This window comes from Lissotriton helveticus, chromosome 2_2, assembly GCF_964261635.1.
Source record: "Lissotriton helveticus chromosome 2_2, aLisHel1.1, whole genome shotgun sequence".
In the NCBI taxonomy this organism is placed as follows: Eukaryota; Metazoa; Chordata; class Amphibia; order Caudata; family Salamandridae; genus Lissotriton; species Lissotriton helveticus.
In genome coordinates, this window is record NC_136060.1 from 114,700,147 (window position 1) to 114,724,092 (window position 23,946).

General features: G+C 45.6%; 1 protein-coding gene across 4 annotated transcripts in view; it reads left to right on the plus strand.

Annotated features, from left to right (window-relative positions):
* The first annotated feature begins 4,299 nt into the window (after nucleotides 1–4,299).
* Nucleotides 4,300–23,946, plus strand: part of PDCL2 (phosducin like 2) — a 474,415-nt gene continuing 454,768 nt past the window's right edge. For 2 of the 4 annotated variants that reach the window (XM_078678175.1, XM_078678173.1), the window contains exons 1-2: nucleotides 4,300–4,454; nucleotides 10,997–11,086. In XM_078678175.1, coding sequence (XP_078534301.1) covers nucleotides 11,051–11,086 — 36 coding nt within the window. In that variant the 5' untranslated portion in view covers nucleotides 4,300–4,454; nucleotides 10,997–11,050. The remainder of the gene's footprint in view (nucleotides 4,455–10,996; nucleotides 11,087–23,946) is intronic. The other 2 variants (XM_078678174.1, XM_078678176.1) reach the window with 1 other exon arrangement.

Sequence of the window (23,946 nt, forward strand, 5' to 3'; positions counted from 1 at the left end):
AGGGGGACGAGGGAAGGGGGGTGGGCTAAAGCACGTTTAGCATAATGATTGTTTCACGCCTAATCAACAGAGCAGGGTCTGCCTAGACCCTGCACTGTTAATCACGGCATTAAGCAAGCCCTCCCCAACCCCTGCAGTGTGGGGAAATTCTAATGGGCACAACTGAAAGTTAGCAGCATCTCTGCAAAAGGCTCCTTCAGGGGCTCCGTGCGACTGCAAGATTCAAAAGCAGCTCGGCATTTGTCCCGCATTGGAGGCGATACCAAACTTTATCCTTCCATGCCATCTGTCAGGGTACCGGTACTCAACCTTGACTAAAAAAAAGTGTTGGTACTGAAAGCTAGAAAATTCGGAAGTGCCGGTACTCAGTACCGGTGAGTACCGGTCCATTTAAAGCACTGGATGTGCATGTATCCCCCAGGCCAGATTCTGATCCCAATAAGAAATCTACCTTTGACATGTGTGTGATTTATATATTGGTAACAGGTTCCAATCATATTGAGATAAAGCAATAGTTAATGCACTTACTGTAGACAGGTTTGTAGGAAACTTGTTTGCTACAGGTTCCTCCTTTCTAGTAAGATAGCTCCAGGGCTCGAATTGAGGGTAGATGAGGGTAGACACAATCTACCCACTATTTTCAGAGGGTAGATGCTGTCTACTCTGCTGTTAAGTTGGCCACTTTCAGTAGAGTGCCACATTCCTTTGCTACTTCTCCCGGATTCACAGAAATATGCTGAAATCATCCTGGTGTAATTTTCTGACACCGGGACATTTTCTTTCTTACAATAAGGAGTTAGGTCCTGGGGCGTGAGGGATGTTGGCTGGACCATCAATACTTGTCGAAAAAAGATTGCCAACCTCACATTTCTTTTCTCCTCACAATTGAGGAAAACAAACCGCTATTACTCTGTGATCTGTTTGGTATATCTACTTGATACCTTTTTACTTTTTATTTCAATATTTTTAGATATTTGTTGTTTGAAAAAAACACATAAACACATTTAACACTTTCAACATAAATTCAATATACGGACAATTAGATTCCACATTACATATATATATACACTGAATATTTCATATCGATTTTTATCAACAGTACATTCGTATTCACACAATGGTCACTAATTTTGATTTAAAACCAAAGGACAAAGTAGACATTTGAGTACTTGTTCAATATACAGCAATTTCAGTTTCAAATATCGTTTAATATACTGCAATTTGATGCATTCTTGTTTTAATGCCGACGCGTTTCAAACCCAGTTCATTGCTTTGTGGGTTCTCATCAGGGCTCTGTCTCTTTTGTGTATCTACAATGTATATGTAAAACAAAAAAAGAATTCGATTTTAGTTATATTTATCTACTGTTTTCTCTATTTGCTTCTCCATTCGCATGTGGCACTACTTGTACCTGAATTCCAGAATACGGTCGGTCGTCTGCTCTATAATTCACTTGCTACCTCATCTGTTTCTTTATCTACAATATAAGTTGTATATTTAAGGACTTTTATTTGCATGTTCTTTGTGAGCTCAGAGAATCGATTGCAAAAGCATTACGAAAGCCTACCTTTACGGATATTTATCCTCGTGTAGGCACCCTTATCACTTTTTAACCTCTTCCATGGTATATTCGATGGCTGTAATTAATGTAAAATGCCATGATTTAATATTTATTTCTCTCCCTTTGATGGATTTCATTCTAATGTTTTTCTAGCAGTTATTTCAGAAACGTACCTGCTCTCAACTCGGCTCTCTCATGCGCGGGGTGCTGCACGTCTCGGCTTGTAGGAGTTTAACTGTATTTTACCTGCAAGTTATGAAAATGATTTTTTGTAACCCAAATGTCAGTCTCCTTGTTTTGCAATCGATTCTCCGAGCTCACCAAGAACATGCAAATAAAAGTCCTTAAATACACAAAAGAGACAGAGCCCTGATGAGAACCCACAAAGCAATGAACTGGGTTTGAAACGCCTCGGCATTAAAACATGAATGCATCAAATTGCAGTATATTAAACGATATTTGAAACTGAAATTGCTGTACATTGAACAACAAGTACTCAAATGTCTACTTTGTCCTTTGGTTTTAAATCAAAATTAGTGACCATTGTGTGAATACGAATGTACTGTTGATAAAAATCAATATGAAATACTCAGTGTACATATAAATATGTAATGTAGAATCTAATTGTCCGTATAGTGAATTTATGTTGAAAGTGTTAAATGTGTTTAGGTGTTTTTTTCAAACAACAAATATCTAAAAATATTGAAATAAAAAGTAAAAAGGTATCAAGTAGATATACCAAACAGATCACAGAGTAATTGCGGTTTGTTTTCCTCAATTCTGAGGAGAAAAGAAATGTGAGGTTGGCAATCTTTTTTCGACAACCGGGACATTTTCAGCAGCACCTGCACGTTGTCTGCTTTTGTTCCATGCAGGTGGGGAAAGAGCTTACAGATTACAGCTTCACCCATAACAAAAGCCAGGTTAAGGGGCTATTCAGCCTCTTTTTGTTGGAGTATCCTGGCTGAGAACCATTGGGAGCCTCACACCTAGATGCAATGGAGGGAAAACAAAGACTCACATCTTATCATTTAACACAGGTACTTAAAAGAGGCATGCTTTTGACTTTGTTCAGTCCCTGTATATAAGAGATATGCATACACTGCAAGATGTCAGATGTGTTGGTCACCCAGTATTTCCACGAATAACAATTTAAACACCTCTATTTTGTTTTATTTCTCTTATAGGGTTTAACACTAATCATCCCAATGCAGGGTGTCAGAGCGCTTTACATCACAAGTACAAATTATACATTGGCAATAAATCATATGTGTATACATCAATATAAGGATGTGTTACATAAGACAGTGAGGGTTACAAGGTGTAGGGGCCGCATTATTCATACCTCATTGTGCTATATTAGAAGGTTTTCTATTTCTGAACTGCAAGTAACAACAGGATCTCTGCCTTAAAAGCAGTAACCCACTTATCCATTTACATAAAATAAAAATCTGTCATCTGCGTGTTAAAGAATGTGCTTTGCAGGAAGCATATTTACCCTCCATGCTGCTTTGATTCAAAACTAGAATGGCAACACACAGATCTCTCCGGCAAATACGTTATCCTCCAGAGTTATCTTACCTTTATTAATATTATTCCCTGACATTTAGCTGGCACACAAAGATCTCTGCAGAAAGTGCCTCAACTCCTAAGATATTTTAAAATACAGACATTGTAACCAATTACGCAGAACAAATGTACTGCCACGTTTCTCCTTGTTGTCAATTTCTTTGTGGCAGGGTTTAAAATATAAATATATATATATAAGTTGAGGCCCATTATTTACATCGGGCTGCATCAATATTTTGGCACAACTCCAATCAAAAATCTAATTTGTTAAATATTGTAAAGCACTCAAATTAACTCATGATAGCCCTGCTAAACATATGTGAGCTCTTTAGATCTGATATCACGTCCTGTGAGGTCTTGGGTTGAGATACCACATGTGATGTAATCTGCCATGATGTCACTTCCTGTGATCATATCACACCCATTCTGCCTAACTGGGTGAGTTCCCACTTCTGTTTGTTAGGTCTTGAGGCCTGGATAGCTCCCTCCCAGCAAAGTACTAAGGGCCTTATTTATGAAGGCCTTGCGCCACTGGTGCGTCACTTTTAAAATGGGAAAAAGTGACGCACTGGTGGCGCAAGGCCTTCATAAATGAGGCCCTAAGGGGCTTATTTACAAGCCTCTTGCGCCACTTTTACCTCATTTTTAACATGGGAAAAGTGATGTACGGGTGGCTCAAGGGGCTTGTAAATAAACCCCTGACTGTTTAGATCAGTCTCTGATTAAAACTGAAAGCTTATCAAATGTGTATGCGCTGTAATGTCAATCTATGCTTAAGAAAGAATCTATGCTTAAGAAACCAAATAAAAACACGCTGCACTATCAATTACGCGTGTAGCGTGCCTGGGCCATATATTTTATGGAGTTACCTGTAGGTGAAATGCCAACAAACTATTTACCTTACACTCGGGATCACAGATTTTATACTTTTTAAATGCTTTCGAAAGCTGCCACCTCTATTTTTTTAGGCCCTTTTTCTAATCATGACTAACTTGTCTTATTCTTGCGCTATTTTTCTTAGCGGGTGCCACTAAGCCACGGTACGACTGTAATATTACCGCTTAGGTTTAGTATATCTACTTGGTAACTTACTCGGCTTTTCAAGCACTCCTGGGGGTCGGCTTACGAATAAACTGCCATAAAGAGCACTGTCAGGAGAAATTAAACGACTGAAGAGAGTGCGCAGACCGAACGCGACGAACAACCGTCTTTAACTGCCGGGGTGCAGGACCGGGCAAACCAATCAACGAGACACCAAAGCAGAGCGACACTAACGCTTATTTAAAACAACGGCGCCCTCCAGTGAGCAGCACGAGATATGCAGGTAAGAAATATTCATCTCTGTCCTACCTGTTGCTCAGCACCATTGACTGTCCTTTGAAGTAGGAGACGGAGCCACAGATATAGAGGACTTTATTTTGGTCTGCTGAGATCTTCAACTGGGCTTTTCTTGATGCTTTGAACACAATTTTAGGTAGTACCAATCAGGTACCTCTCAGGCATGTATGACTTTTGCACACACGTGTCTTACTAGCGTTTTCCGCCTACTCCACGCAGCTGGATGTTACCAGGGCACTGTGTAGTGTCTTGAGCCGCTACTGTGCACGGTTATGAGAGCGTGGCCCGCGTGTGTGTGTTTGATAGTGAGGGAACTGCCTAATTTCGGTCCCGCCTCTTGGTTACATTACATGCCCTTGGGTCGCGTGACCTCCGGACGTCACCAAGAAAATATCAAGACGGGCGTTGGGTGTTGACCCAAACACCCCAGGCCAATAATATTACATTCCACTCCACCATAGACGAGCAGAATACACTTGACGATCTACACCTTAGGCAACAACACCGATTGCGGAAAAAGAAAAAAATATACAATACATATAAACATACTATAGGCAAATGGGTATCTACTTCAGCAGACTGGACCACTCACTCACTGGTAGGCGTCAGTTTTCCATTACATATTCCTGAAACCTCTAAGGAGGAGTGGAGTTGGCCTGGAGGTGGTGGGGGGCGCATCTCACCCACCCTCGGCCGACAGATTCGGTGAGCTTCTGCGGGGCCACCGACTTTCTTCTTGCTTCTGTATCCTCGTTGGCGCCCAGGGAGCAGGGTTAGGAGATGGGTGCCTAGGGACCTCCGAACCCCAAGAAGTTAGAACAGGTCATAGAAGCTTTGGGCCCTGGGCGGAAAGGAAGATGTGTGGCCCATCTAATTTGCTTGCAATGTGACATCACAGGACTATTTATCTTCTTTGGAATTGCTGAGAAGACCTAGTGTTGATATTAGAAACATCATTAAAAGATTAATACTCAAATACAATGGTGTCGATTCCGATCCGGTAAAATGCGCTCCGAATGGTCGTACGGAGAGTTTTTCCCCCGTACGAATCGTATCCGTAGACGTCCCGTACGTACGATGAAGTACGATCCGTACTAGGTGCCGAACTCCGTACGAGTCGTACAGGACTCCGTACGACTCAAATCTCCGTACGAATCTCACTCGGAACCCGCAGTACGCGACATCGCGGCATGTTTTTACGACCCAGCAAGTACGATCCGTGTCGGGTACGCGCCGTACGACCCTTTTCCTACGGGAGCCGAAAACAGTCGTAAACGCAGAGTTCGCGCCGAAACAGGTACGGAAGGCCCCCCCCCGGGTACGGCACGTACCACCCATGATCGCAGGGGTACGCGGCGTACCCCTCTGGTCATGCGGGGTACGCGCCGTACACCCAGCGTACATGGGGTACGCACCGTACCCCATGTACAGTGGGCGTACGGCACGTACCTCATGTACGCTGGGTGTACGGCGCGTACCCCGCATGACCAGAGGGGTACGCCGCGTACCCCTGCGATCATGGGGGGTACGCGCCGTACGGTGTGTAGGTGAGCGCGCGATTTTCCGTACGAATCGACGTGAACCGTACGAATCGCGTACGGGTCGGCCGATCGGGATCGGAATCGTCCGGTCGTACGGCGTCTGTACGAGTCGTACGGAAACGGCTCCGGATACGATTCGTACGCCGGATTATTTTACCGGATCGGAATCGACCCCAATGTGTCTATTTAGTGCTTGTTAATAATATCAGATAAATGGTTAGAAGATTGACGTTGTGAATAATTAAAAATGAAATGGTTAGAATTCTGGAAATATGAGACTGAGTTAAACACCACTGAAGCCTGTGGAAGGGGTAGTGGCCTTGAGAGTGCCGTAACCATTCAGATTCTCTCTTCACACCAGTTTACTCTGCTACCCCTCTGTGAGATACCCTTTTTTCTACCCACATCTTTCCTAATTCTTCCATGTACATATTTCAGACCTCTATTTCCTTTACGAACTTTCTTTTCACTTTCTCCTTCTGCACATATTTTCTTGCATCAGCTTCATTTTAGCATTCTCCACCACACACACACACAACACAGCCATTCACCTGTGAATACTGTATTTCATTTGTCCTGTCATTATTTCAACAGGAGCTTTGTACCTTCTTCGCATTGCACATAATTACAAGTACAATTAGTACATTTCACCATTGTTCTCAGCCCTCCACAGAGAGGCCAAACAATATTGGTTGAATAGGTATTCTAAAAACATTTGTGACCCACTGGCAGCCACTGTGAGAACCTCGCACTGACTTTAGACTCAACTCCAGTGCTCTCAATCGTGGACCATTTTCCTCGCTCACTCACAACCTGAACTCACACACACACTTATAGGTGAGTCATTACTCAGTATGGATAATAATAGGTTGATGTGTTGCATGACAAACATACTAAAAAAGAAATTCTAAGAAAAAACGAACATTCTTAGAGAGTAAGTAAATTTGGCAAGACATGGGAAATGTATATAGGAGCATCCTCACTGGCATGACTCACATGGATTACTGTAATGTTTTTTAAAGTCATTGTTGAGACAGCTATCAGTCCTTTCAAAGTCCTGCATTTTAATGAACATTTTCGCCTGCCCTGGGCCTTGCTATATAATGTAGTGCTATGAGGCCCAGGAGAGGTTCAACCCTCCCCTGAGCCTCACCGCTCTGAATAATAGGTGCCAAGACCCAGAGCCCCCCACCCCACACTAGGCCTCATTGCAGCAATGATCTATTGCTGTGTTACCTAGGACAGGGGGGCCCCTCTCCTGGGCCTCGTAGAGCCGGTTAGGGCAAAGCATTTGTTAACCCCTTCCATGCTGGTGACGGAACCACTCCGTCACCAGCCACGGGTGGGCTGTGCTAATGACGGAGTGGTTCCGTCACGGCCCGGCCGCCTGCGCGGCGTTAATTTCGCGCCTGCGCTGAGCGTTCTATTAGGCGGGCGGGGCCGTGATGGAGTCACTCCGTTATTAGCACAGCCCACAGCCGTCACCAGCATGGCGGCGCCGCGCGCTCCCACCCCCCCCCCCCGTGCCACGCCGAATTACCGGCGTGGCCAAGGGGTTAAAAGGGAGTGCTGAACCAAAGTATAGTGGGCAGTTTAAACCCGAGGTTATGGCTTTGAGTGAGGCTCGTTCTCTGGGTCTCAAGCCCACCAGTAATTTGGATAAGCTTTGTATTTACATCTTTTACGGGGTAAAACACTGATCGATAGCTCAACAATGACTGTCCACAACATTAAACTACTCCATGAGCTGTGAGGCTCAGTGGAGGGTGTTTCAGCCCCAGGGCATCACAGACATAGTGTAGCACTGTGCGGCTCAGGAGTGGGTGGCTCCCTGCAATCTGACTCACACCACTGGATAATGGCTGCAAGGCCCAGGGAAGGAGGTCCAACCCCAGACTTCCCAACCATGATTCTGCACTGAGGGGCCCAGGGGAGTGGAGCTCCCTTCCCTGGGTGTTGAAGCTGCAGAGTAGAGCTTTGATGATAAAGACGAGAGTGAGCTTTGCCATGCTAGTCTGGTCTGGCAGCTACATGTTCCACTGACCCACCTCTCCTCATCTAATTCACATGCATATCTTTACAGTTACAATTGCCATGAGGCTGCTTTGTATGCTCTCTAGAAGGGCCTAGCATGATTGAATGAGCAGTTATTCTAAACACATTTGCGACCAGCAGGTAGTCTTTTGTGAGAACTCCCCACAGCCTTCATACTCCACTCCAGCGCTCTCAAGCATGGTCCACTACAAACACCCACTCACAACATGAGCTCACTCAGACAAGACTGATATGCTGCGTTAAAAAAAACACACTACAACTAAATCCACGAACAATGTAAAACTCCTAGAGAAGCAAATAGCTAAATTTGAGCGTTTATTCATTACTTCTAATGATCCTCAATACAAACTTAAACTACAAAAACTTAGATATGAATTTAATGCTATCCTTAGTACTAGGGCTGGGGTTCAACTCTCTAAATCCAATGCTAGATTTCGCTTCAACTCCAATAGGTCTGGGAAACTCCTCGCAAACTACTTGCGCATTAAAAGGGATAAAATGCAAATAACTTCCATCCAGGGTCCTCATGGTAAAGTTGCTCTTTCCCATAATGATATTGTCCAGGAATTTTTGCATTTTTATTTCACCTTATACAACAAGCCAGATTTTTGTGATGATTCCTTACTTGATTCTTTTCTAAGTACTTGTGATTTACCCCACATTTCTCCTTCAGATCGTCTTGGATTAGAGTCACCAATTATTAATGATGAGATCCTGAATGCCATTAAATCACTTTCAAAGAATAAATCTCCCGGTCCTGATGGCATTCCTGCTGAATTTTATCAAGAATTTCAACCTCATCTTTTCCCATATTTATCCCAACTTTTTTCACATTTTGGGTCCTCGGGAACCATTTCAGGCTCTTTTTCGGAAGCTTTAATTATTGTGCTCCCTAAGCCTGATAAAGATCCTACCCTTGTCTCTAATTACCATCCCATTTCCCTAATAAACCAAGACTGTAAGCTCTATGCTAAAATCCTTGCCTCTAGATGAGCTCCTGTCCTTCATTCTATTATTCATCCAGACCAATCTGGTTTTATGAAAAATATAGATACTCTGCTCACAATACTAGAACATTATTACATGTTATTGAACAGAGCCCTTCCCTTCTTGTCCCTGCTGGTGTCATGGCTTTAGATGCGGAAAAAGCCTTTGATAAAATTCATTGGCAGTTTTTATTTAAAACTTTATTGTCATTTAATTTTGGTCCCTCTTTTATTCGTATGGTTTCTGCCTTATATTTTGCTCCCACTGCCCGACTGTTTATTTATGGTCAAATTTCTACTCAATTTTCCCTTTTTAGAGGCACACAACAGGGTTGTCCCCTTTCCCCTCTGCTATTCCTACTTGGAATAGAGCCTTTTCTTAATTACATACGTCATTGTAAAGACATTCAGGGTATCACAATTAAAGATGTTACTGTCAAAACTTTAGCTTATGCAGATGATGTTTTATTGTTTATTAGTAATCCGATTTCTTCTGTTCCATCCTTATTAGATATGATTGCCAAATATTCTGCCGTCTCTGGGTATAAATTAAATGCTACCAAAACTGAATTTTTCCCTTTAAATGTGCTTTGTACCCCCGATATGTTACCTTCATCTGATATTATTTGGCAAAACAGCAAATTGAAATACCTTGGCATTTTATTCTCATCTTCATTGCATGCAACATTAAAATTAAATTGTACTTTTCTATATGAATATGTCAAAAACAAAACTTCTAAATGGTCTTCCCTTCATCTTTCCTGGTGGGGGAGAATGGAATCTATAAAAATGAATCTTGCCCCGAAAATCTTTTACTCCCTTGCTATGATCCCCACTCAATTTCCCCTAAAATTTTATAAAGATATTGATAAAATATTGTCCAAATTTCTTTGGAACAGTAAGCCTCCTCGTATTGCTTACAAAAAATTGAAAATCCCTAAAAGTTGGGCAGGATTTGCCCTCCCTGACTTTTATCTCTACCATAAGGCTTTCATATTAAAGCAGAGTTCATTATGGTTTACTGCTTCTCACGTTGTTAAGCCTCCTATTTGGTTTCATGTTGAAAAATCTCTGGTAGACCCTTTCCCATTACCCTCCCTGTTAACCATGTCTCATTCCTCCAAGGTTGTACATTACTCGACCATCATCAAATCATCCAGATTATTATTTAATGATTTGGATTTTAATTATGCCTCTCCTTTACTTTCTACGGTACATTTATCCTTGTGGCACAGTGCTCTCATAAAACTGAACAGAAATGTCACTTTATGGTCCTCATGGATTACAAAGGGCATTTTCTATCTTAAAGATATTTTTTCTGATGGTGCCTTTATCCCCTTTGCTCAGCTCCAATTGCAATTTAATTTACCAGAGTCCGATTTGCTTAAGTACCAATTTTTGTGTAATTCTATTTTAGACTCCTTTCCGAATGGTATCCCTTCTATGACAACAACCGATTTGATGATATACCTCAATGTTGTTTCTGTTTCCTCTAAAGCAGTTTCTGTCTTTTATAAAAAATTCACCACTTCATTAGGAACCAACATTGATGCAATTTCAACCCTTTGGAATACTGAGCTTTCCATTTGTCTATCTGTTGACTCTTGGTCATTAGTTTGGACCGATAGTGTTTCTGGATGGTTACCAGTATCCCTCTATCAAACAAATGCTTACATTTTGGTTAATTCCTTATGGTCCCCATCACGACTGTTTTGTGCTAAATTGCTTCTATCTGATCTCTGTTGGCACTGTAAAGCCTCCCCTGGGTTATTACGTCATATGTTATTTGATTGCCCAGTTATTCTGAAATTTTGGACTGAAGTTTGGGATGTAATATTGAAAATTTTACCTGTACGAGATGTACTTTCTTATAAATTGTTAATTTGTAAATCACTTGCTTTAACATACCCTCTTGATGATGCTGAAGCAAAGTTATTCAATTTCAGCTGCGTTAAAATCAATCACTTTTTGTTGGAAGGACGCTACTTCTCTTTCAGTTCATGCCTGGTGGTCCTGGATTATCTTTACAAGAAGAGGTGCTCAATTGTCTCTACAAGGCGTTCATCACAATTCAGTTTCTTATCAATCTTTTTGGTACCCTATTGATTCATATTTATTGCGGTGATTCCAGTCATTTATTAATTGTTATATTTAATGCTGTTCCATTTATGGTAACTCTATTTTTCGAGTTTATTGTAATATGATAAGTTATTTCCATCCCCTTCCTCCTTCCCCCTCCCTCCTTCTCCCTAAGTTTAGTTCTTCCTATGATAGACTATTTCTTATTGTATTTCATTTATTAATGACTGCAATTTGTAATTTTGATTATTCAATTTCTTTGTAATTTACTGACATATCGTATATTTTTCTGTTTTGTCTATCTGTGTTTCTTCTTGAAAACTTCAATAAAAGTATTTTGAACTGACAACTAAATCCACGAACAATGTAAAACTCTTAGAGAAGAAAATTAAGCATGGGTGAAATGTAAATAAGAACAATCTCACTGGCATGACTGTGGGGTATCCATCAGTGTTTTGCCCTGTGAATGATATCAAAATAAAGCACAATTTGAATGTCTTTCAAAGTCAGATTTTCATTACTGAGGGGCCTGATACCCAGAGCAACCTGCCTCGCTGACAGCCCTGACCCTTTGTTTATGCAGCTCACCTTGCTTTGGTTCAGTGCTGCCTTTTAGTGAATGCTTTTACCTGCCCTGGAACTTGCAGTCATAATGTAGCACTATGAGACCAAGAAGAGGGCCCTCCTCCCCTAGGCCTCACAGTGATGGATGATGTCTGCAATGAGGCCTAGTATAGGGGTCCCTCTCTTTTGGGTTTGGGACCCATCATCCAGGGCTGCAAGTTCCAAGGGAAGGGGCCCTTTGCCTGGGCTTCGTAGCAATACATTATGACTGCCTGGCCCAAGGATCAACATTCAGTAAAAGGCAGGACTGTACAAAAGCAAAGTAAACAGAATAAACCCAGGGCCAGTGCTTTCAGCGAGGCATCTGTATTGATGTCCTTTACAGGTCAAAGCATTGATGTAAATATGGAAGAATGATAAGATCCCATACAGTGAAGCAGTCCTGGACAGAGACCTGCCCCAAAACATATAGTAAAGCAAATCAGCATTTCCCAGACTGAGTTAAAGGTTAGAATGCATGTGGCAATGGCCCAGATTACTCCCTGCTATTCAATCATCAACTCCTTTGTACAGTGCTCAAAGCTCTTAAGATGCTCTCTACTAACACCCATAAAAGTTTTCCAAGCCCTCATAACTGCCGCGTTTCCCAGGTTCATGCATGATGTGCTGTTCCAGTGCAAGTTTTTTCTTTGATTTCTGAGACTTGGAGTCCTGTTTTATAATGGGGTAAATGCAACTACAAGCCCCAGAATTCAAAATAAGAACCTGGGCTTTAGCACCACACCTTGCATGGACCTGGGAAATTTGGCAGCGCTGGCTCCTTAGTCACCATCAACCAACCTCGAAGCTAACCTGCTCTCGCCTGACCCCATTTTTATTTATTTAGATTTTATTGTGTGTTAGGAAAAAGTGACATCCTATAGACTTTCCTTCAGCAAGGTTGTCAGATAGTTCAATTTGCAAAGTCCTCTCACTATGAACTCAGAGGAAAAAAAACAATCTCGATGTTAAAAGAATAGGCAACAATTGACGCCTTTCATTGTACGAAATTTATAGAACTCTTCTTGCTCATTCACCTTCTGAACTCCAGCATTGTAATTTTGGGGGTAATGCAGCTCCCCCTGCACACCTACTTCCAGCAACTATTTCCTCCTTTATGTCCTATACCTTCCTCTCTTATGCATGTACCTTATCTTCCTTCCTTTCTTTTGCCCTTCCCACGCACTCAGTCCCCTCCCAGTGGCGTTCTTTACACTTTTCCTTTACTTCTACTTGTCTATGCAACCTCATTCCCTCCAACTCTACTATTTCCCCATATTCACTTCCTCGTGTGTTGCTGTTATTCACTTCCCTCTATTATCCCCTTTGCTCTTCTCTCTCAGCCTCCCTCCAACATCTTGTCTCCCATTTTCCCTCCATTGCTTTTCCCATCCACTTAGCTCCTTACAGTTCTCGCTTCTTTAAAGCCTCTCCCCAACTTTCTGTTTTAACGGCATACTGTATTGTAATGGGGTAAACGGCAGGGTAAGGTGCACTGCACTGCAGACCCAGAAGTAAACACATACAGCAAATGTAACAAGGTACAAACAATAATTTAAAAGCATCTTTATTGCTCCTCCACCTTTGGAACAACAGTAGGGTTATTTTGGGGGTGCTGTAGCACTCCATTCACCCCTACTTCCATCGCTTATGGAACTCCTCAGGACTGCCTACACAGCAAATGCACCCACAATTTTAAAACTCCGCTCCGCTGCGTTTCATGGACTGTAGAAGCAAAGACAGGCATGACTCACAGTTCCACGACGTGAGGTGATTGGCAGTCTTATATTACCCAAACTCAGTCCTAAGGCATTGGAGAGCTATACATGATCACCAGTTAAATTACTAAAATATATATTAATTTTTTTCGGGCATGGGGAAATTAAGTGATCTGCCCAGAATCACAGGATGGTCAACAGGCACCAGGAAACAAACCTATTTCCTCAGTTCCATTAAACTCAACGGCTGCAAAGCCCAGGGGAAAGTCTTTCACCGCAAGATCACTGACATCCACGACAGCTTCAACTCTGAGACCCCCGCACCCACCACCGAGTCCACCACCCCTGCGACCACTACCCGCACCAGCCGCCTGACCGCCTCGACCAACGTCTGCGACGAAGACACCATCAAAACCATGAACTCCATCCACTCCGGATCCCCATCCAACCCCTGCCCTCACCACGTCTTCAACAAGGCCAGCACAACCGACGCGCTCCACCTCCGTAAAACAATCAACAGTTCCTTCGAGACAGCAACCTTCCCGGAAAGCTGAAAGCACGCCGAGATCAACGCCCTTCTGAAGAAACCCAAGGCGGACCCCAAGGACCTCAAGAACTTCCGGCCCATCTCCCTGCTCCCGTTCCCGGCAAAAGTGACAGAGAAGATTATCAACAAACAGCTAACCCGCTACCTCGAAGACAACAACATCCTGGACCCTTCCCAATCCGGTTTCCACAGCAACCACAGCACCGAGACCACCCTCATTGCTGCCACTGACGACATCAGGATCCTGATGGATAAAGGAGAAACAGCCACTTTCATCCTCCTGGACCTATCAGCTGCCTTTGGCACAGTCTGCCACCTCACCCTATCAGCACGCCTCCACGACGCCGGAATCCAAGAGAAGGCCCTAGCCTGGACCACTTCCTTCCTCTCCGGCAGAACCCAGAGCGTCCGCCTACCACCCTTCCGCTCGAAAACCACCGAGATCATCTGCGGCGTCCCACAGGGATCCTCCCTCAGCCCGATGCTGTTCAATATGTACATGGCACCGCTCTCCCACGTCTCACGACAACATAACCTCAATATCATCTCCTACGCCGACGACACCCAGCTGATCATATCCCTCACCGAAGACCCCCACACCGCCAAAGCCAACCTCCACAGAGGAATGAAGGCCGTAGCCGACTGGATGAAGGACAGCAGAGTGAAGCTGAATTCAGACAAGACGGAGGTCCTCATTTTCGGACCCACCCCATCAGCCTGGGATGACTCTTGGTGGCCCACATCGATAGGCACAGCCCCGGAAACCCACAGACCACGCACGCAACCTGGGGGTCATCCTCGACTCCACCCTCTCCATGACCAGGCAAGTCAACGCCGTCTCCGCATCCTGCTTCAACACCCTCCGAATGCTCCGCAGGATCTTCAAGTGGATCCCTCCCGACACGAGAAAAATCGTCACCCAGGCCCTCATCACCAGCAGACTAGACTACGGGAACGCTCTCTACTCAGGAACAACAACCAAGTTCCTGAAATGACTACAACGAATCCAGAACGCCTCGGCACGTCTGATCCTCGACGTCCCCCGACGCAGCCACATCACACCCCACCTGAGAGGCCTGCACTGGCTCCCCGTCAACAAGAGGATCACCTTCAAACTCCTCATCCACGCACACAAAGCACTACACAACACCGGACCTACATACCTCAACAACCGACTCAGCTTCCACATCCCTACCCGAATCCTCCGCTCAGCCAAACTCGCCCTTGCCACAGTCCCTCGTATCTGAAAAACCACCGCCGGCGGCAGATCCTTCTCCTACCTCGTCGCCAAGACCTGGAACGCTCTCCCTACCAGCCTACGACAGACTCAAGACCTGCTGGCCTTCAGAAGACTTCTCAAGACCTGGCTCTTCGATCAGTAGCGCCAACCCCCCACCCCCCCAGCGCCTTGAGACCCTCACGGGTATGTGATTGATTGTGGGCTGTACAGCAGTGGTGTCTGGTGAAGTTTAAGATTGGTGAAGCTGAGCTTGACTTATGGGGGGGTGCTGGAGAGCAAGCGGGGTACGTTAGGGGTGGACAGTAATTTTTTGGGTTGCCAATTGCCATTTTCTGTGCTAATTTATTAATGGGTAAAATGATGCATTTTCCAGAAGAACAATCACAAACGCACAAGCAAAATTGTGGGGAGGAAGGTGACTGGGATCACAAGGAAAGACATAGATACCCAATTAGCGCTGCCTTTGGATCAAGTTCTCGCAGTCACTTTATAAATTCTGCAGAGAAATGTACAAAGAGGTAAAAACCAAAGCCTTAACATAAGGAATGACTAATGGATACCCGATTACCGGCTGATTTGTACAAAGTGAAACCAGAAAACTTTGGATAAATCAGAGCTTCCCCCTTAGCTGTGTGATCTTAGGCAAACATTTTTTTTTCCAAAACTCTTTTCCTTCAATTTCCCCTATGAAAGTACTTTCAAATATGTGCGTTCAAAATTCTAGTTGTACAAAAAGCATTAGCGCTGCCTTTGGTGGAGTTCTCGCAGTCACTGTACTGTAGAAAAATGCACAGAGCTTGCCTAGCCAAGCAGTATCTTATGAATCGCTCGATCTATTTTACAAACTATCTATGGTAAAAACAAACATTTTGGCTAACCGGTCTAAGCATGCATATCCGCAGATAGTAGAGCCAGATGGTGTGCTGCAGGATGGAGAGTCTTTCTCGTGCTCCTGCGTCAACGTACAGATCCTCCAGCCCAGCTCCCATTTCCCTTCCTCATGTAGTGGAAGTACCAGCCTGCTCTCAGGAAAAAACATACAGACTGGCAGGCGCAGCTCGTGCAGGTAAAGCGGTGGGGTGGAGGGGGGTAATCGACAGACGACAACGAGGAAAACTTAAATTTTTTAAATAAAAACCCCTTACTTCGCGCTCCCCGCATCGTTGACTCGGCGATGCGGCGACCGCAAGGTAAATGGTTTTAATTTTTTAGAAATTAAAGTTTACCTTTTCGTCATCTGTTGACTCCCTCACCCCGCCCCACTGCTCTTACCTGCATAAGCCGCGCCTGCAGACCGGGCGATTTCAGGACACTACAAGTGCTAAATTCAATGCATAGAGATAGCACCCATATTTGATTGGCAAATCCCAGTGAATCTTAATACACTACTGTATGGTTTTGAGAAACTGAGGCCAAAAGTTTATGAGCATTTTTAACTGACCCGTAATAGACACGCAAGAGACCCTTAGATTTCTGTCCCAAACCTCGTGCCCTACTTTCAAGGCTTTGCAAATCTAGTGGTCGCTGATGCTGTCAGGTCTTTCATGTGAAACACAGCTAACATGTATCCCTATCTCGTGAATATTCGCTTCCGGTCCCTTTTGTGTGCACAAACTTCATTGTGTGACACCGCAAGGAACAGAACATGGCCCATAACTATGAGGCTTAAATATAAAGCCACACAGTGATTGGCCATGTTCTGTGTTACTCCCACCCCCGCGCTGCCTTTTGGCCATGGGAACTGCAGTGAACAGAACAAATCTGAGTAATGCTATCATGAATGAATGAATGAACTTGCATTTGTAGAGCGCACGGCTACTCAGCAAGAGTGTCCCGGCAGTCATTGGCATCTAACTACTTCCCCTGTGCCCTTAGTTGCAGAATGGGATATTTTCTTCCTGAGGTAGCCAGCACCTATGCCATGTAAGGCTTTGAAATAAGCACCAAAGACTTAAATTGGATCCTCTTTCTCACTGGTAACCAGTGAAGGGCACTGAGGTGAGGAGACATATGTGTCAGGGATTTAAAATAAGAACCAGTCTCGCTGTCGCATTTTGAACTACCTGCAGACAGTTGAGAAGATATTCAGGTAGACCCAGGTACAAGACATTCACATAATCTAGTTTGGAAGTGACCAGTGCCTGGACCACAGTTTTCCTAGTGTGCAGTGATAGCAGAGGTAAGAATTTCCTCGGCACACAAGATGGCGGCTGGCGCGTAACAGCGCGGCTGCCGGGAGAAGCGACCGGTGCTTGCTGAGGCACCTGAGGGGAGCGCTCGGTCTGCAAAGGCAGCGGAAGTCAGAGAGGTGAGTCCCGACGGTCGGCTGTCTCCTACCTGTCCTCTACACACCACGGAGGCAGCAGACCCAACTGCCTGACTTTAAAATGGCGGCCGCGGGGACGCCCTGAGATGGCGCCTAGCCTCGTGGGGGTCTACAACACTCCAGCAGTCCCGTGCATGGCCTGGCTGAAAATCGGCAATGGAGAGAGGCGCCCTATGAGCCGCGGGCGGCAGCGGCACTGATGGACGGCGGAGGCGTGGACCGCGGCATTGCCTGATAGCACCTGCACAGTAAGGGGTCTAGAGAGGGCCACTACCATTATGACTGGGCGGCCGAGCACCTAGCGGGGTCTCCTCCTCGAGCTCTCACGAAGGAGTGAGGACGCACAGGCTGACACAAGGGGTGGCGGGGCTGCCGGGACGACCTATACAACTGCTGGAGGACTGTATATTGCTACTTTCTGTCCCTGGCCCTACACTGGAGATAACAAGAGTATCCCTGGCAAACTCTGAGACGGCTGGACGGTGATTGCCCGATTCCTTATGCCTCCGAAGAAAGGCACAAACAAAGAGACTGGCAGGGTATCGGATTTTTTAGCCGCTGCTGACGCACGACCGGCTCTTCGGGGCACATCGGAGAAGACAGCCATGGCTCTATCCAAGGCGGAGCTCCAGTCCATGCTTAAGGACTTCAAATCGGAGCTGCCTAATGAGCTAGGCCAGGACATTAAATCCTCCATCGACCAACTACGATCAGATATCTCAGAACGCATGGCCTCTCTTCAATGCGATGTAGACTCTGTGGGCACCAGAGTTCTTGACCTAGAATCACACCACCAAGAACACAAGCAAGCGATGGGTGAGTGCCAGGAAGATTTCAGATCTTTGAAGGAACAACTTCAGCAAACGCAACTGAAGACCGAAGACCTGGAAACTCACGCTCGGAGGGAGAACATTCGCGTCAAAGACCTGGAAGAGGGCGCGGAGGGGCCTGACTTGGAGGCTTTTATGGAAGGCCTCTTTGCGGAGATTCTAAATCCCACAGTGCTTAAAATAAAGCTTGACAGGGTGCACTGAGTGGGCCCCCCCGAGGGGTGAACGACGGAAGCCTCGGGATATTCTGGCGAAATTCCACTCCTATAAAGTTAAGGAGGCAGTCTTGCAGGCGGCCAGGGCCAAGGACTCCATTTCCTTCCAGAATTTCTCCTGTGCCATATTTCAAGATGTCGCTCCATCTACACTTGCGCGCAGACAAACTCTGCGACTTGTTACTGCTAAACTTCAGGAAGACAGGATCAAATATCGATGGACATACCCTTTTGGCCTTAGCTTTGATCTTCACAACAAGAGACACCACCTCACCACCTTGAGAGAGGGCCTGCACCTCCTGGGCCTGCCAGCGGAGGAGGGAGACCCCTCATCGGGTGCATCGGGAAATCCTGCGGGAGGCGCGCCCTCCACCTTGGCCTGGTCGCAGAACACGGACAGCAAGAACCGCTGAAGACGACGATGGGTGAGGGTATATTCTATTATGTGAGGGGATGCGGTAGCTCCAAACAGTTTCCTCTAGCTAAGGAGGGTTTCAGGACTACTTCGATCCTAGTTTGGTTCACGCCATGGCACCCAAGGACATAAACGCTGGGGCGGGTGTCTACCGCTGCAATGTCTGAGACACAATGTGAGTGCCTTTTGATCCATTGATTCCTTATTACGATATCGCTGAAGTGCTGTGTGGACTAGGTCCCAGGACCCATAGTCCCCACCTGTCTATGTGTGGGCAGAATTGCACCGCGCTGCGACGAAACAATTGTTTTCAATTGTTGTTTTGGTTTTCTATTCTGATGAGTTTTTTGGGGGTTGGGGGGAAGGGGGGATGGTGGTGGTTGCACAGCTTTGCTCTTGCCTGCAGAGACTTCCGAGTGGAGCCATGGGGGGGGAGATGGGGGAGATGAGAAGCGGTGGTGGTCTAAGCTGTGACACGGGGGAGAATTCTGACATGCCTATGGGCTTTGGCCCTGGCCGACGCCCATGGGGGAGCATATGGGGAAATAACATAGTGGATGTTGGTGAAAGGCTAGGTAGAATGTTAATAAGGAGATTCCCAGGTCCTACATTGCAATGCCGATCACAGTAGGTACATGGAACGTTAAGGGGCTCAACTCCCCTCAGAAGCGACAGAAAGTCTGGAAGTACATCCTAGACCATCATCTGGATATAGTAGCTCTACAGGAAACACACTTATTGAAATCTGAAGACTTCCGTCTAAAACACAAGCAATACCCACTTATTTATAAATCCTCTGCTTCTACCAAACATAGGGGGGTGGCACTCTTATTTCGATCCACCACTCAGTTCCAACCCCTAGGTATCCAGAGCGATAGAGACGGACGATGGCTGATGGTTAAGGGGCGACTGAAGGGGAAGTTGTGCACCTTCATGGCGATTTATGCCCCTAACAGGATGTATGACGTTACAACGCATGCTTTTACCACGCATGCTGTTACAACGCAGTTTTTACAACGCAAACCTTTACAACGCATAGCGCTTTGGGGTGCTGGATAGTGAATAGTTTAATTTACTATTCCAACTCCAGTCCCCGTGGACACTAGGGAAGGTGTTGGATAGTAAATTAAATGTATTCCCTATCCTAGAGCGCCCCCCAGCGCAATGCGTTGTAATGGTTTTCGTTGTAAAACCTGCGTTGTAAAAGCACTGCGTTGTAAAAGTTTCGTTGTAAAGGATGTTTCCCCCCTAACAGCGGGCAGAAGGGTTTCCTGCATACACTCCTGGGTAAGGTAACGGACTTTGCCGAGGGACCTCTGTTTCTTATGGGGGATTTTTTCTTAGTTTGGCACCCAGATCTTGACAGCACACATACTCACTGCTCTGACTTGGGCTCTTTCTCCATTGACACTCAGAGGCATATTCAAGACATGGGCCTTTTGGACATGTGGCGCGCTCTATATCCCCACACCCGGGATTATTCCTTCTTCTCCCACGTCCACCACTCTTATTCCCGGCTAGACTACATCTTTGCCAGCCAGTCCTTACAGGGCAATCTCAAGGAAGCCAAGATATTCCCCATATCAGTGTCAGATTATGGTCTATACTCAATATGTCTTTCCTGGTTGGGCAATGCCCCATCGCCTCCTCAATGGTACTTCCTGGCATGCTTGGCGAGGGATAAGGAGTCGTGTGCCCAATTACGGGAGACTATCAAGGATTTTTTTTCTCTTAATAGACCGGAGGACACCTCTGAGTATATCACGTGGGACTCCTTTAAGGCCGTGATGCGGGGTAAGTGTATATCGCTTAATTCAACCCTGAATAGACAACGGGCGAAAGACCGGGATCTCTTAGAGCAGGAACTAACGGCTGTGGAACACACCCACAAACTTACACCCACTACGCAAACTCACGGCAATCAGGGGCAAACTTCAAGCTATTTATAGCAATAGAGCAGAATTCACTCTTCTCAAGTTGCGCAATCTGTCCTATACTCAGGGCAATAAAATAGGGAAACACCTCGTGAGGTAACTGAAAGATAAAAGGGAATGGGAGTATATAGGGGGTATACAAGATCCCTCGAGAGTGATTGTTCATAGAGACGAGGACAAGGCGGACCTCTTTGTGGAGTTTTACAAGACCCTATACTCGGTGGTCGCGCTGGAGGCTGACAAACAACAGGACTTCCTTAGGGATCTGCCCATCCCACAGGTCTCTCCTGCATGGAATGAAGAGCTTACAGCTCCGATCGCACTTGACGAGGAACTCTCGGCTATCAAGGCACTGAAACCCCACAAAGCGCCGGGCACTGACGGTTACACCGCAATTTTTTTACAAAACATTTGCAGCCGATATCGGTCACCACTTGGTTCGGCTTTTTAATCAAATGTCCGCGGACGGGGACACGACTGACTCCATGGCCGAAGCAGTGATCTCAGTGATTCCCAAGCCGGGGTAAGATCTCACGCGATGCGCCTCCTATATGCCTATCGCTCTCTTAAACATCGAGGCAAAGCTGTACTCTTCTATTCTGGCTAAGAGACTGAATGGTCTCATGCAGCTTCTTATCCATCCAGATCAATCTGGCTTCATTGCGGGGCGCCAAACTCACGACAACACCCTCCGCATTGTCCACTTAATTGAGAAGAACCAAAGGTGGTGATGGACGGAGCGTTGACAATACAAACACTCACCCCCAGTCAACTGATCTGGGTTTAATCCATCACCGTTCTTTAGCTCACTCCGCCACCCCAGTTCAGACATGGCCATATGCAAATCAGTCTGACCCTGTGCCTCATGGGAACAGTCCAGCCCGAACTGCCAAGCCATGTCTTCCCTACATTAGGACATAAACGGGGTATATACAATAATCAGTGCAGCGAAATGTCAGCAAAATGCAGAGAAATCAAGCAATTACATATTAGGGGTGACATGTCAGAAAAATGCAGAGAGAACCATCAATTACATTTGAGGGAGTAATAAATCATTAGAAACAATAGGAGCAACTAAGCAGGCAAGACATTTTGCAAAGAACAAAAGCTACACCGCAGAGCGGTGTTCGCGATGAAAGTGAATTATGTGGGGAATTTGCTCATTAGGAAAGTTTTAGCTTCCTTTTTAAAGATTGACAGAGAAGGTATTCTTTCGATGAAGGACGGCAGCAAGTTCCAAATTCTTGGTGCAGCTCCAGAGAAGGCACGGTTATATGTTTTTTCTTTATGGAAGCGAGATGCTTGGAGCACAAGGTCCCTGGCGGACCAGGAGTTTCTGACTCCTCCAGATACCAAGATTTTCTGGGCGAGATATGCAGGGGAATTCGTGTATAGTGCTTTGTGCTTGATACAGGCCAGTTTGAGTTGGATTCTGGCTTCAAAAGGAAGTCAGTTCAGCACCTTCAGATGCAGTGAGATGTGGTCACATTTTTTTGAGCCTGTTAAGAGTCTTGCTGCGGTGTTGAGGCAAGCTTTTAGGGGGGACGTGGAAATCTTGGGTAGGCCAGATAGAGTTAAGCAGCCGTATTCAATTCGGGAGATAACTACTCCTGAACTGCGGTCTTTAGGTCTGAAGCTTCAAGGAAGGGTTTTAGTTTCCTCAAGTAGCTCAGATGGAACCTGGTAGTTTTGGCCATCGATTTCATGTGGTCAAGCATATTGAGGTTGCTGTCCAGGGTTAGGCCAAGAGATTGGGCAGATTCCACTTTGGTCTGTGTACAATTAAACACTGTGATCGAGTTAGCCCATTCCAGGTTGTCAGTAGTGTTTTTAGGGTGGGGGGGGGAGATGAAAAGGAACTCTGTTTTTTTGTGCATTCAGTTTGAGCTGGTTGATGACGAGCCATTGAGCAGTCAACTTCAGAGCCTCATGCGAACAGTTAATATCCTCTAGAGATGAGATTTTGATGTAGATCTGAGTACCACTGGTGTACATGTGGAAGGAGATGTTGGCAGTGCGGAGTATTTATTGCGTGGAAATGCAAAACAAAAAAGGGTAGACAAGGCTACATGGCACCGTTTTAGCATAGGCGCCCCACCCTTGTCCTTGTCAGTCAACACAATTGCTAGCCTTGCTGCTGTCCCAAGTCTCCCACCCATTCTTTCCATCCTCCCACACCCTGACCCCAGGAATACTACCAAGCCTTTAGACCTGCAAGGTTAAGACACCTCATTTACAAAATGCATAATTGTTGACATCAGCTGGGTGAGACGGCACAGAAGGAGCATGTGGGCTGACTCTGTAAGGCAGCTTTTCAAATGGAAGCCGGGCTCTATGTTTTTGAGCTGTTGGCAGGGCCCCGGACAGCTGCCCACAATGCCCATGCCTAGCCCCGGCCCTGCTTCAAGTGGTTAATTTTCCTCGTCCTAGCTGTCGGGCTCTAGAGCGGGATTGTCGTTGAAGTGTCCATGTCCACAGGCTCGCCATCGCTCTCTGGGGCCACATGGAAACTTTTGAACCAAGAAGCGTTTTGGGTAATAGTCTCTGTGCCTCTCGCTGCTGTCACCAGGGTTCCACGGATCAGAGTGACCCACCAAGGAGTTGGAACTTACTACCATGGTGACGATCTTTCATAAACACCCATTCCCTTACTTATAAGGTGGAAGGTTTAGCTCCTCGTCATCGGGGTATTTGCTGATTTTGAGCTAGTTGCCATGGGGTCACTTAGATGTGCGGCTGGGCCACCTCTGCCTACATGGGGTGGTGCGGGATGGCACCTGTAACCTGCCAGCAAAGCAGAGAATGCTGGGGGTCACTTTAGTAGTGGTTTGGAGGAGGGAGGGGAGGCAATAGTCTAGAAAAATGTAAATTACTTTCTTGACACACTGTTGTTCTGATTGGGCAATGTGGGTTATCATGATGATAGTCCTCATGAACTTCTCTACTTCCCCATTTGCCTGAGACCACCGAAAGGTGATTTTGCGATGTT